Source organism: Acanthochromis polyacanthus, chromosome 24 (assembly GCF_021347895.1).
Source record: "Acanthochromis polyacanthus isolate Apoly-LR-REF ecotype Palm Island chromosome 24, KAUST_Apoly_ChrSc, whole genome shotgun sequence".
NCBI classification, from domain to species: Eukaryota; Metazoa; Chordata; class Actinopteri; family Pomacentridae; genus Acanthochromis; species Acanthochromis polyacanthus.
The window spans coordinates 3,847,750-3,861,626 of NC_067136.1; the positions used below are offsets into that span (position 1 = coordinate 3,847,750).

The 13,877-nt window shown below is 36.4% G+C and overlaps 1 protein-coding gene across 6 annotated transcripts in view; it reads left to right on the forward strand.

Moving 5' to 3' along the window:
• The window catches only part of LOC127532592 (myelin-oligodendrocyte glycoprotein-like), a 28,931-nt gene that overhangs the window by 9,700 nt on the left and 5,354 nt on the right, over positions 1-13,877 (forward strand). The window contains exons 4-11 of one of the 6 annotated variants that reach the window (XM_051944494.1): positions 461-574; positions 724-770; positions 1,687-1,803; positions 2,103-2,171; positions 2,694-2,777; positions 3,609-3,689; positions 3,941-4,048; positions 4,116-4,559. In XM_051944494.1, the coding sequence (XP_051800454.1) occupies positions 461-574; positions 724-770; positions 1,687-1,803; positions 2,103-2,171; positions 2,694-2,777; positions 3,609-3,689; positions 3,941-4,048; positions 4,116-4,298 (803 nt within the window). In that variant the 3' untranslated portion in view covers positions 4,299-4,559. Of the gene's footprint in view, positions 1-460; positions 575-723; positions 771-1,686; positions 1,804-2,102; positions 2,172-2,693; positions 2,778-3,608; positions 3,690-3,940; positions 4,049-4,115; positions 4,560-13,877 lie in introns of those variants that run through there. The other 5 variants (XM_051944495.1, XM_051944498.1, XM_051944496.1 and 2 more) reach the window with 5 other exon arrangements.

The following is a 13,877-nucleotide window of genomic DNA, read 5'->3' on the forward strand; positions in this document are numbered from 1 at the left end:
TTCGCCTTGCAGCAAGAAGATCCCGGTTCTAATCCCGGGATGGGCCTGGGATCTTTCTGCATGGAGTTTGCATGTTCTCTCTGTGCATGCGTGGGTTTTCTCCGGGCACTCCGGCTTCCTCCCACAGTCCAAAAATATGCTGAGGTTAATTGGTTACTCTAAATTGCCCGTAGGTGTGAATGTGAGTGTGATTGTGTGTCTGTATATGTATCCCTGTGACAGACTGGTGACCTGTCCAGGGTGTCCCCTGCCTTCACCCGAGTCAGCTGGGATAGACTCCAGCACCCCCCATGACCCTAATGAGGATAAAACGGTGTATAGAGGGTGGATGGATGGAAGTTCCCCTCAACCAGAGTAGACAGACAGGGATTCATGTTACAGGTAGTTTGTATTCAACCTGACAAAATCTGTAGTTCACTTTATATTAAATGCCTCATTATTTTATGTTTTATGGTTTCAGAGGATGTGTTTCTGTCCCAGTCCAGTTACATCCTGATTATAGTTGGGTCAGCTGCTGCCTTCATCCTCTTAATTCTAGCAGTTGTTTTTTTTGTTCGCACAACAAGACAAAACAGTAAGTCACATTAATATAAAACTGTTGACCTTTATAAAGTATTGAGATTTTAATGGAAACTGATATGAGAGGTTTAAATTCATGATAAAAAATTATCTAGACCATCGTTCTTTCTGTATTTAAATACTGATTATTCTGTTTCCTCAAAGGGAAAAGGACGACTTTGGTAAATGAAAAGCAAGAAGAGCTTGAACTAGTAAGTACAGAAACAGAAGTTTGACTGCTGGTAGATGAAGAAAGACACCAAGATGAGGAGATGACAGAAAGTAAAGTTTGATGTAAATAAACAATTATGGAAAAAAGGAAGAAGGTTTGTGTAAATTTAAATATTTTAAATTTGAGCATAAATCAGTCAGTGAAGGTCAGTAAAAGGAAGTAAAGTTTGGAAACATTGTGGTGTCTCTTCCACTGCAGAAACATCCACATCCATCATTCTGAAAGCAACAATTATCTTCCTATACCACTAAACTACATTCTCATTTTTCACACAAATCTATTTTCTCACTAGAATTCTCAGACTGTGACGTTGTAGGAAAAGTTTAGAGTTTGAAAGAGCCACAAAGTTTCCTGAAGAAGACATAAAACAGAAACAGGACTTTCATCCAGGAGACCAGGATTCATGTTCCATGTGGAACCTTTATTCTGACACTTTGGTTTCACTTTCATTCACTGCTTGGTTACATTTCTGCAACCAGAACTCTGCAGTTAGAAAAACACCATGATTTGGGTTCAAATATGAACCTTTCAGAACATGTTTGAAGACTTTCCTCCATTTTCTCTGTTACCAGGTTGACAAGAAATAAAAGAAAAGATGTTGATTAGAAACATATTAGTGAGAATCAAACATGTAGTTTAGTTAAATATGAACATGATTGTTGAGAGACAGAGTTACCTGAATTAAAATAAGGTGATAAAGTGAATGTTCCAAGCAGCTGGTTCAGAGGAGAACTTACTCACCATCTAAAGCTACAGAAACAGAGATTTAAGCAGAACTCAGCTATGTTACATGAACATGCTTTTAATGAGTCTCCAACCAATCAGAAGTCACACATTAATGTCATGTACAGATGTGTTCAGATAAATATATTATTTTGTCTCTGTCTTGTCTCCAGGTCCAGGGTGAGAAACAGAAGTTTCTGTACACCAAAAGAAGTTTGATAGATGAGAAGCTGAAGTTGATGAAGACTGAGAGGAAACTGAATAATAAGATCCAGAACAAGATCCAGGAGGTTCATGTTTTCTCTCAAATCATTGATCTGCTCTCATCTCTCTTCTCTTTTCATATAATACTGGTCTGTTGTTGAGACCAAAACAACTTCAAATATCCAGAAGAACAAGACAACAAACAGCTGTTTTCAGATTCAGTTCCACTGTGATCTCTAATTCTGATTTTATTTTCATGTTTGGGGAAAAAAATGAAACTAGTTCTCAGACAAAGTGGAACAAGTTTGAAATCAGTTCCTTCTAAGGTGAACATTCTTCTTTAAAATCAGAAACTAAAACAGAACATGTGTTTGTTTATTTGCAGCTGGATGAAATGAACTTTGATACCAACTCTGACCCTACTGGGAGTGATGAGAAGAATCTACAGGAAGAGGTGAATGTCACCATCAAAACCTTTTTCAATCAATGACTGATATCTCTACTGAACTCACTGTGATGTAAAGTTCTAGCAGGAAAGTTAACTAGTTCACTGTTTATCAGATTAATGAAACGTCGTTAACTTTCTACAGAATCAGATCAAAATGTTAAATTGATGTAAACTATTAACAGTGAAACTGACTGGTGTCTATGAACTGAGTTACATTTGAGCATAAATCTAAATGATCTTGAACACAGAATAAACTTCAACAGTCCAGTTTGTTCACTGTTACTTTCTGTTATAAACCACTAAAGAAACATCAACATCCATCAGTCTGAAAGTCCAATAATGTGACAAACACACAGAAGAAGTCACCATCTAAAGCTACAGAAACAGAGATTTAAGCAGAACTCAGCTATGTTACATGAACATGCTTTTAATGAGTCTCCAACCAATCAGAAGAAAGAATCTTTCCACCAATCATGTCATGTGTATCTGTGCTTCAATACATAAACTGTCTTTTTATTCTGTCTCCAGTTAGAGAAGCTCCAGGATGAGAAGCAGAAGTGGATGAAGACTGTTGTAAACCTGAAGACAGAACTCCAGAACATGAACCAGGAGGTTTATCTGCTGTCATCTCTCTTCTGTCTCTTTTCATAAGAAACTGATTTGTTGTTGGGAACAAGACAACTTCAAACATCCATAAAAACTCATTTAAACATTTAATAAGTGAGACTGAAGTCAAGTTTGACTGCAGCAAAGTTTAATGTGATCACATTCCTCCTGTGTTAATGTGTTACTGAGCAGCAGGTTTAATGTTCATAGAAATATCAGACTTATTATCAGACTATTAGACATTTAATCTGAACTCAACCTTTTGAATGACCACAAGTTTAGTCACATCTTCCAATGAATTAGAAACAAGAATTCAGTTAAATCTTGTGAGTTCATTGACTCAATGACATGAACTTGATCGTCCAGTGAGAGAAGATTTGAGAAACTCTTCATTTTATTGATGAGACTTTTAAGGAAATGTTTCTGTTGTATCAGATCCTTTAGAGGAATCCCACTTTGAGGTCTTCACTTTTCAGTTTAGGTTAACGCTCTGAACCCCAGAAGCTGCTGGTGGGTTTGAAATACATGTTATTAAAAAGATAATTCATTTTTAGCCAGAAGCTGTAAAAACAAACAGAAAGAACCTTTAAGTTTTCCAGTTTCCAACAGTCCTTGAACTATTCATGTGTCAAATGATCCAAATCTGAGCTTAAAATCCAGATTTAATCAGAATCACTTTGTTCCACATTTCATTTAAAACTTTAAACCATTTGCTCTCACCAGAATATGTTAAAAAATAGAATAAAATAAATCTGGACTGCATTGTAAAACCATGAAACAATGAGTGACTTCCTGCTTCCACACACCTGAATAACTGACCTGTGTGTTGTTTCTCAGCTGAAGCTGGCAGGACCCATAACTGTAGAAGAGGTCCATCAATACGGCCTCTACATCCGTCTCAAGAACATTTCCTCTGAGGTAATGTTGTTTACATGTAGATGAACCTTCTGAATACTGTGTAAACATGAACAATAAGTTTTATATCAATATGATGATCAAATATATCCACAGATATTCTAAATGGTTCATTAAATAACAGCTAATGCTGTTAACATCAGAGTGTATTTTGTCTGTAGGTCAACATGTAAAGAGGTCATCATTTTATTTGTGGACACCATGTATGAAACACACACTGGAGATTATTTTGGTGTCTAATTTTGCTTTTACAGGAGATAAAACTGGGAGGCTGGAGGTTTGAACTACAGATAAACAACAGAGAACCAGACGTATTGATGTTTGAAGAGTCATTAAAACTTCAGGTGGAAGAGATTCTCACTGTGAGTCTGAACTTTTCAATTCATGTTAGACTTGTACTTTTCAAAACTTCTTTGTCATTTTTTACAGATAAGGAGCCTCTTCTCGTCCAGCAAACATGCTGATGGTGTTGATCTGCTGTGGTCAGAACTAAAGAACTGGAGGCCTGAAGACAATCTGCAGATGAACCTCATCAGCAACAAAAGATCTTCAGACTGCTGTGATGTAAATAAACATGTGAAACATCATTTTTTATTTCTGCATTTAAAGTGAGCCTTTGTTTTTTATAAATATCAATTATCAACATTATTTTTTATCATTTGTGTTTTATTTTCTAAAACTTGTTTTCAAATGTCCATTTTGTATTTTTATCTCAATAATTCATGTTTAGTTCTGTGTAAAACTCATCAAGTTTGTTGTTTTATCAAAGTTGTAATGAACAGAAGATACAAAAGAAAAGACCAGAAATATGTACAACATTAAAACAATCAGAACAAAATGTCTTCTTCAGATTAAAGTCAGTTTTTAGTTTCACCTCCTTTTGCTGTTCTTCAAACTTCATGAGTCGACTGTCTTCAGGTTTTCTTCAGTAATCTTGTATTTTATTCAATAAATCTTCTTTCACTAAAGATAATTCTTCTTTCATCTTAAACTGCTTTTATTTTCTTTCTCTAATGACGTGCCACCATTTCACTAACAAACATTTCATTCTAAATCAGTGATTCCAGCAGCTACAGGCAGAAAAGAGCTTCTGCTGGAAGTTCAGTCCATTTGTTTGACGTCTGTTTATCCTCATCACATTCAACTGTGCTGTGACTCCAAAGTAAAAATCTAAACTCTGACTCATCATGAACACAGAGTTAGGTTCTGATAAAACAGTTTAACAACAGCTCCAGTCACTTTAACCAGGTTAAAAACTGCATTATATGAGCTGTGTGGTGTGAAGACTTGGGCCTCCAACTGAAAATGTGCTCATTAATGCTCATTAATATCTATCACAGCTAATAGTCAACATGTCTGTGTTATTTTTAGCTCAACCAGACGGACAGTTAAGTTAGATTATCCATGTTTTTGTTCTGTGTTCATTTTTATTCAGTTACTTTCCAACTACTTCAGCTGAAGTTGAATTAAGTCGACAGTATTTTTCATCATATGTGTGACAGACTGAAACGGAGAGAAAAACATTGAGAAGTTTTCCATGAACAGAAGTCAGTAGGTCAGAGCAGGGACAGTGCAGGTCAGACTGACAGCTCCAGAGAGGACCAGGGTCAGTCTGAATGCAGCCACAGACCATCATGTGTCCTTTTGTGACTCTGTGATGACATCAGCCATCTTCTACACTGATCTGTTGGAGCAGCAGCATTTCTGCAGGAAACAGGAAGAGACCGAACAAAGTGGTAAAGAAGACCAGCTCTGTCCTGGGATGTCCCCTCTGGTGGGAGACAGGAGGATGATAGCTGGAAAATGGAAGCTCAACATCCAGTAGATATTAAACTATTTACATTTTTAACACGTCTACAAAAGATGTTTGACCACGCTGAATGTATTTTCCAACAACTTTCTCCTCTGTTCACAGTTTTTTAACCATGCAGCATTTATTTTATTGATCAGGATGTTTGATTTTCCTCTCAGTCTCTCTTGTCTTCTCTCTGAATATTTCATTATTGGTCACAGTTGAGTCACTGGAGAATCAGTTTTACTGAGGAATTCAGAATTATTAAAAATACTTCCATTGCAAAAGATTTATGTTTGTTGATTTTATTTTAAATGAGAGAGGTAGAATGAAGTGATTTTCTAAAAATGTCATGATTTTTACAGTTTCTTTTAACCTGTCAGCAGGTTCTGAGGTTCAGAAGGTTTATAAATGTAATATCCTTAAATGTATAAATGTAATAGTGTTGAAGTCTGCAGAGTCTCTGTCTTGATTACTGAGTTTCTCCTTCAGTCCAAAGTTCACTTGATATGCTGTTTATCTGACAATAAAACAAGTCATCTGATGATGACTCAGCAGTTTCAAAGACGAGGAAACGCTTACAGCCATGAGACAGGTAGGTCGGCTACGTTTGGCTTTAAATTAAATCTTAAAGCAAAACTTTTTTATAGTTTCAATCAAATGGAAATCATCCCTTTCTTCAATATACAAGTTGTTAAACAATGTTTTAGAAAGTGTACAAAGACAAAAGACAAGTTTTGTGGCTAATATGTAAAGTTTCACTGCTGAAAACTCAACATTCACTGTTAAAGCTGTGAAAAATTAACAATTAATGCAAGATTTTGGTCACTGAGCTCATTAAATAAGCCAAAATGAAGACAATGAGAACTCCTCTGAGCCTAAACTATGGATTGTAATCTAATTTATTGGGGAAAAAATATGATCTATAGAATTAGTTTCTGCATAAATAGATGTGTTTTTGGTTTAGCAGGTTGACAGCCTATATCATTGCACTGTAACTATATGTCATCTAGGATGTAATCATGACGCTTTTTGGCCTTTATCGTCATTTCACACAATGTCGTCTTGAAAAACAGCAACCTTTAACCCTGAACCGAACATTGAACTTCATTTAAAACCATAAAATGACATAAAAACCCTTAAAATTGAAAAGACACACAAAATGTGCACAGAATTTCACATTGGCCCACTTGTGTTTAAGTTGAAGGGAAATTTACCTTCAAATTTTTTTGCATTTAAAATGGACATTCTTGAGGAATATCGATGGTTCTAAAAGATGTCCAGCTCAAAATGTCCCAGTTTTACAATTTGATATTTGATATTGCATAACACACCTTTTAAGAGCACTGATCAGTGTGAAATACTAATAAAAATAAGGTCATTTAAACGTGAGATCATCGGTCATAACTCTGATTCTACAATAATTGGTGTCTTCAAGATCTAGAAAGTTCAAGTGTTTTACTGATCCAGATGTTGGAGATCTTTGATGATCTAGAATCTGATTGGTGGATGACTTATGTTGCTCAGATGTACAATGATATTTCCAATCAGTATGTTCCTCATTATATTTAACATGTGATTTATTTCAGTTTTCAGAACTTCATGATGCTTCGTCTAAACCATGGACTCAGCTCAGTTCCTTCACAGCTTTAGTTTTCCTTCTTCTGACACAAAACTGTTCAGGTAACCGACACACACCATCAAAATGTACATTTAAATACAAAGATGATTAAATATTGAAGCTGCTCAGTAACATCTTATAGACGAACGTTCTAAAATATGTTTCCTCAACAAAAAGGCCACTAGTAGTCATTTGTTTCCTCCCTTTAAAAGCTGTAAAATCCCAACCTGCTTTTCTCCAGGTCTTTCCCAGGTGGTCGGTCCGTCTCAGCCGGTCCTGGCAAAGGTTGGTGATGACGTTATTTTGTCGTGTCGGCTGGAACCTGCTGTCGATGCTTCAGACATGTCCATAGAGTGGTCCAGAGAAGACCTAGACCCTTCATATGTCTATGTGTGGTGGGATAAAGAGGAACTGGAAAGTTCCAAACATCCTGATTATAAAGGAAGAACATCATTGTTATTTAATAAACTGAAGTTTGGAGACGTTTCACTGAAAATCTCCAAAGTGAAACCGTCTGATAAGGGAAAATACAGATGCTTCATTCCTACACTGGGTCGAGGATCTACTGTTGAACTGGTTGTTGGTGAGTTAATATTGAAAGTTCAAGACTCAGATAATTGAGGTTTGTCAGGTTTTCTAAACATATTTCTGTGTATGATCAGAACAAAGACTGTAGGAATGAGTCAGTGCTCCAGTTTTAGGGTTTGTTTATGAGTGCAGGTCAGACAGAGTGAGAGATTTTACAGTCAGTTAAATGGTTGATCCACATTCCAGCAGTTTCTCAGGTTTGTTGTTTTCATGTCATCATCTCTGTGGAGGTGGTTTCCATTGTTCTGATAAAGTTAAAGCAAAACTGAAACCTCAGAAACTCCTCCTCTGCAGGAAAACAGAACAAAGGCATCACAGCAGCAGCATTTTACAATCCAAAACTACTTTATAGCACCAGAAAGTTCACATGTGCTATTTGTCAATGACAAAATAGGTTTCTGTGAATTTTGATATAATTGTTCTGGTTTATTCAGATCTCCTTCAGACTAGATTCTCTACATATGTAGTTTATAGATTCATACAGTGACCTCAGAAGATGTGTTCTTTTCTTTGTCTCATCAATCTACACTCACTGTAAACATATTGTCACTGTTTTGGGGCAAATATTTTACAGTTTCAAGCACTAAAGTCTCTCATTTACAAAATAATTCAGACTCTTTGTTGTAGCTCCAGATTGCAGTCAGTTTTTAAATCATCCTTCAGATGAATCTAGAACTTAAATGGAGTCCACTGTAGCAAACTGAACTGACTGGACATACACACGTGGACAAAATTGTTGGTACCCCTCAGTTAAAGAAGGAAAAACCCACAATTCTCACTGAAATCACTTGAAACTCACAAAAGTAACAATAAATAAAAATTTATTGAAAATTAAATAATCAAAAACAGCCATCACTTTTGAATTGTTGATTAACATAATTATTTAAAAAAACAAACTAATGAAACAGGGCTGGACAAAAATGATGGTACCTCTATAAAAGATTGAAAACTATTTGACCAGAGTGACATGATTAACTCAGGTGTGTCATTTAATTGACATCACAGGTGTTTCCAAACTCATAATCAGTCAGTCTGCCTATTTAAAGGGAGACAAGTAGTCACCCTGCTGTTTGGTGAAAAGGTGTGTACCACACTGAACATGGACAACAGAAAGCGAAGGAGAGAATTGTCCCAGGACATCCGAAAAAAAATGATAGACAAACATCTTAAAGGTAAAGGCTATAAGACCATCTCTAAACAGCTTGAAGTTCCTGTGACAATAGTGGCTCATATTATTCAGAAGTTCAAGACCCACGGGACAGTAGCCAACCTCCCTGGACGTGGCCGCAAGAGGAAAATTGATGACAAATTGAAGAGACGGATCGTTGGAATTGTATCCAAAGAGCCCAGAGCAACCTCCAAAGAAATTAAAGGTGAACTCCAAGGCCAAGGTACATCAGTGTCAGATCGCACCATTCGTCGTTGTTTGAGCCAAAGTGGACTTCATGGGAGACGACCAAGGAGGACACCACTGCTGAAAAAAACTCATAAAAAAGCGAGAGTGGAATTTGCAAAAATGCATGTTGACAAGCCACAAAGCTTCTGGGAGAATGTCCTTTGGACAGATGAGACCAAACTGGAGCTTTTTGGTAAGGCACATCAACTCTATGTTCATAGACTCAAAAACCAAGCATACGAAGAAAAGAACACTGTCCCTACGGTGAAACATGGAGGAGGCTCAGTAATGTTTTGGGGCTGCTTTGCTGCATCTGGCACAGGGTGTCTTGAAAGTGTGCAAGGTACGATGAAATCTGAAGACTATCAAGGCATTCTGGAGAGAAATGTGCTGCCTAGTGTCAGAAAGCTTGGTCTCAGTCGCAGGTCATGGGTCTTCCAACAGGACAACGATCCAAAACACACAGCCAAAAACACCCAAGAATGGCTGAGAGAAAAGCGTTGGACTATTCTAAAGTGGCCTTCTATGAGCCCAGATCTGAATCCCATTGAACATATGTGGAAGGAGCTGAAACATGCCATTTGGAGAAGACACCCATCAAACCTGAGACAACTGGAGCTGTTTGCTCATGAGGAGTGGGCCAAAATACCTGTTGACAGCTGCAGAACGCTCATTGACAAATACAGAAATCGTTTAATTGCAGTGATTGCCTCAAAAGGTTGTGCAACAAAATATTAAGTTATGGGTACCATCATTTTTGTCCAGCCCTATTTCATTAGTTTGTTTTTTTAAATAATTATGTTAATCAACAATTCAAAAGTGATGGCTGATTTTGATTATTTAATTTTCAATAAATTTTTATTTATTGTTACTTTTGTGAGTTTCAAGTGATTTCAGTGAGAATTTTGGGTTTTTCCTTCTTTAACTGAGGGGTACCAACAATTTTGTCCACGTGTGTAGTTTAAGTTGAAGGAAGTTTCTGTTGTTCATCAAACCATGGTGAGGTAATGATCAGAGAAGAGGATTAAACCATTTCTAAATAGTTTCCAGGAGCCTGGAGGCCTCAATAACTGAAAACTACCAGGACTCTTGATGGCATTAGCTGTCAAAACAAACTGATAAAACAAGAAAGTTCTGTTCAAGGAAGCCAACAGCCCATTTAATAGAGTTTATCTAAGAAACCTTGAAACTTCAACTACCAGCATATATTTCACATTTATTTTATTGCATTACTGTTCATATGTTAGATGAAGCAGGATTCAGCAAACGGGTAATCTAGAAATTTAAGAACAACTTCACCATGTTCTAAAAAGTTGTATTTTCCAGTTTTCTTTCTCAATTGCTAGGACACATTCCTGGAAAGCTGCTCTCCTTTTCCCTGAACTTTGAACACAAAACCCAATTTTCAAGCTACATTCACCAAACCTCTGACTCTTCTTGCAAAACCAAACTTTCACCTCAAAACAGTTCAATCTGTGCTCAAAACTGAACTTTGCTGTCAAATCATGCCTCAAGTCAATAAATTAAATACCTACTGAGCAGTCACTAAACACTACATAGAAAAAAGGAAAACCCAATGCTCAGGACATGAAGCGGTAGAAATAAATGGTTATTTAGGCTAAATGCATGTTGTAAAGCTAAATACCTGGGCATTTGTAACACTTGTACGTAGAAAAAAGAATTTGGAAAAAAACAGAAATGCTGTGCATTTACATGTAGCACTTGTACGTAAAAATAAAGCACAAAAATTTACAAATGAAGTACAAAGAAAAGAAGAGCATTACTCTGCCACAGCATCATTTCTCCGTACTGGGTCAGACCACAGGACTTCATCTACATCACAGGACACATTTTCTCTGGAAAGAAGGACCTGGTGTGTCTGATCCAGCCCTAACATGCATCAACAGAAACATCACCACATGTCAAGACCATTGATGGAACAAGATTTTCCTGCTGCTCATAAACCTTCCACCTCCATAGAGAAGAATTCTTCTATAGGATTCAGAAAGGGAGAATATAGAGGCAGAAAAACCACAATAACTTGAGGGTTCATATTGAACCATTCCCAAATCAATAGTCCTCTATAAAACTATCATTGTCCCAGGTGTATTTATGTGTATCATCAAAATCTAACTGAAAAACTCTCTGGAACAAACACACACAAAACAGAGGGAAAAGTCAGTCATGTAACTTTCTGTAATTTTACCAGCACTTGTGAAGCAGAATTTTCTCTGGCCAGGCAACGGGGGGGATAAAAAAAACTCTGGCATGCCGTATCCATGCTGCTCTTCTCAGATTTCTGTCCATTGTAGTGCCTCACAAACCAGTGCTCTGGCTTATATGGACCCTCACATCATTAGTCACAAGTGTGATCAAGTTTGAGTTGTTGTGTTCAACAGGTGACGCCTGAGCTTTAACTGTGTTTGACTTTTGCCACCAGTGCTCACCATTATGGAACACAGGTGCATCACAATGACAATGTGTTGACAAGATGTGTCTAAACAGGTGGAAAGGGCTTATGGTTTAGCCAAAAGAGTGACTGATTCAATAAGTGGGTTCAGGCAACTGAGAATTTGGTTCAGACAATAGAGTTTAGTGTTTTAGCAATTGAGAAAAACTGTAAACTAAACCATTAAAATGTCCTCAACCTAACCAAACAATTTTGGTGCATAAACTCAACCAAGTCTCTCATAAGTAGCTATTGTTTTAAACATGATATTTTCCTGAGCCTGAGTAGTTTTGGTGCCTAAACTTAATCAAACTAATGAAAATTATAGAAAAGTCCAGCAACAATGTTCCACATGGGATGTAAACTCAGTTTTCATGTTGAAGGTCTAGTTGTTGACCTTTAGTTCCCTCATACTTCTTCAATCAACACAGTCTACTCAACATTACATTCCTTTACAACTAAACTGTATTCTAAATTAAGTCTAAATGTAATTTCTGACCTCTCATGTTAAAGGAGGAAAAGGCAACCAGGAAGTCCAAATTAGGAGGTAAGACTGGTAAATGGAGGCATCAAAGAGCAACCAGATTTTAACCAAAAAGATGGTAATCCATGTTACAACTTTCAGTTTTGCCTTGATTTTTGATTCAGTTTAGGCAAGGAAATAAAAAAAAACTATGAGATTAAAAATGTTTAAAAATCAGCACACTCTATCAGACATTCTTTACAGATTGGAAATTTGGTTTAGTTTAATCATCAGGGTTTGGGGAAAAATCATCTTTTGGGGAATAATCATGGTTTGGGTTAAAATGCAAATCTTTTACTACATAGTTACTGCCAAATCTAATATATGATTGTTTGACTGAAAAGAAGCAAAAATGAAGCATTAAAATACATGACAAAGATATGTTGGTTTGTGATACATGACAAACAAATATAGCTTGGCAGAAAAAGTTCTCCTCAACCAGAGCAGACAGATAATAATTCTTGGTCCAGGTAGTTTGTATTCAAAATCTGCAGTTCACTTTATATGAAATGTCTCATTATTTCATGTTTTATGGTTTCAGGTGATTTCTTCGTGTCCAAGTCCAGTTACATCTCAACCATTGTTGGTTCGGTTGCTGCCGTCATCCTGTTAATTCTAGCAGTTGTTCTTTTTGTTCGTACAGGAAGACAAAACAGTAAGTCCCATTAATATAAAACTGTTGACCTTTACAAAGTATTGATGCTTTAATGGAAACTGTGATATGAGAGGTTTCATTTTATTCTGTACAACTATCTGAATTATCATTCTTTCTAGATTTAAAAACTGATGATTTTATTTTCTCAAAGGGAAAAGGAAGATTTTGGAAAGGAGAATTCAACAAGTAAGTACAGAAACAGAAGTTTGACTGCTGGTAGATGAAGAAAGACACCAAGATCAGGAGATGACAGAAAGTAAAGTCAAGTTTGATGTAAACAAACAATTATGGAATAAAGGAAGAAGGTTTGTGTCTCTAAAGCAGATCAGACGTCAGTATTCAAGCTCTGACAGGAAGACAATAAAGAATCTGGACAGTGGAGAAGAAAAACCAGATGTAGTTTATCAATGAACAGAGGAAGTGGTTCAGTACAGAAACAGAGAACAAAGGCTTCTGGATGAAAAACACAAGATGGAGACTGAACTGTAGATTCTGGAGTAAAAGTTGGAAACTAACAAGTTTAACTCATCTCAAATGAAATATCATTTAGTTGAGTTTAGGGATCAGGATTTCTACTATTGTTGTCTCTTTAATTTTATTTTGTTTAAGGGTCTTCTTCTCCAACCTTTATTCTGTCACTGAACCACAGTGTTGTAAAAGAGAAAATCAATGAACATTTCTCACATCTGGAACTTCTTCATGTCTGTTTTCACTTTTGAATCTCACCATCCTGATGTTTCTGAATCAAATTACTGACATGTCCACTGAACTCTGTCTCACTATGATGTAATGTTGATAAAATTAATGAAATTATGTAAACTTTGAAAAGAAACAATGATTTTCTAAATATTGACTTTAAATGTGAGCATAAATCAGTCAGTGAAGGTCAGTAACAGGAAGTAAAGTTTGGAAACATTGTGGTGTCACTTCCACTGCAGAAACATCCACATCCATCATTCTGAAAGCAACAATTATCTTCCTATACCACTAAACTACATTCTCATTTTTCACACAAATCTATTTTCTCACTAGAATTCTCAGACTGTGACGTTGTAGGAAAAGTTTAGAGTTTGAAAGAGACACAAAGTTTCCTGAAGAAGACATAAAACAGAAACAGGACTTTCATCCAGGAGACCAGGATTCATGTTCCATGTGGAACCTTTATTC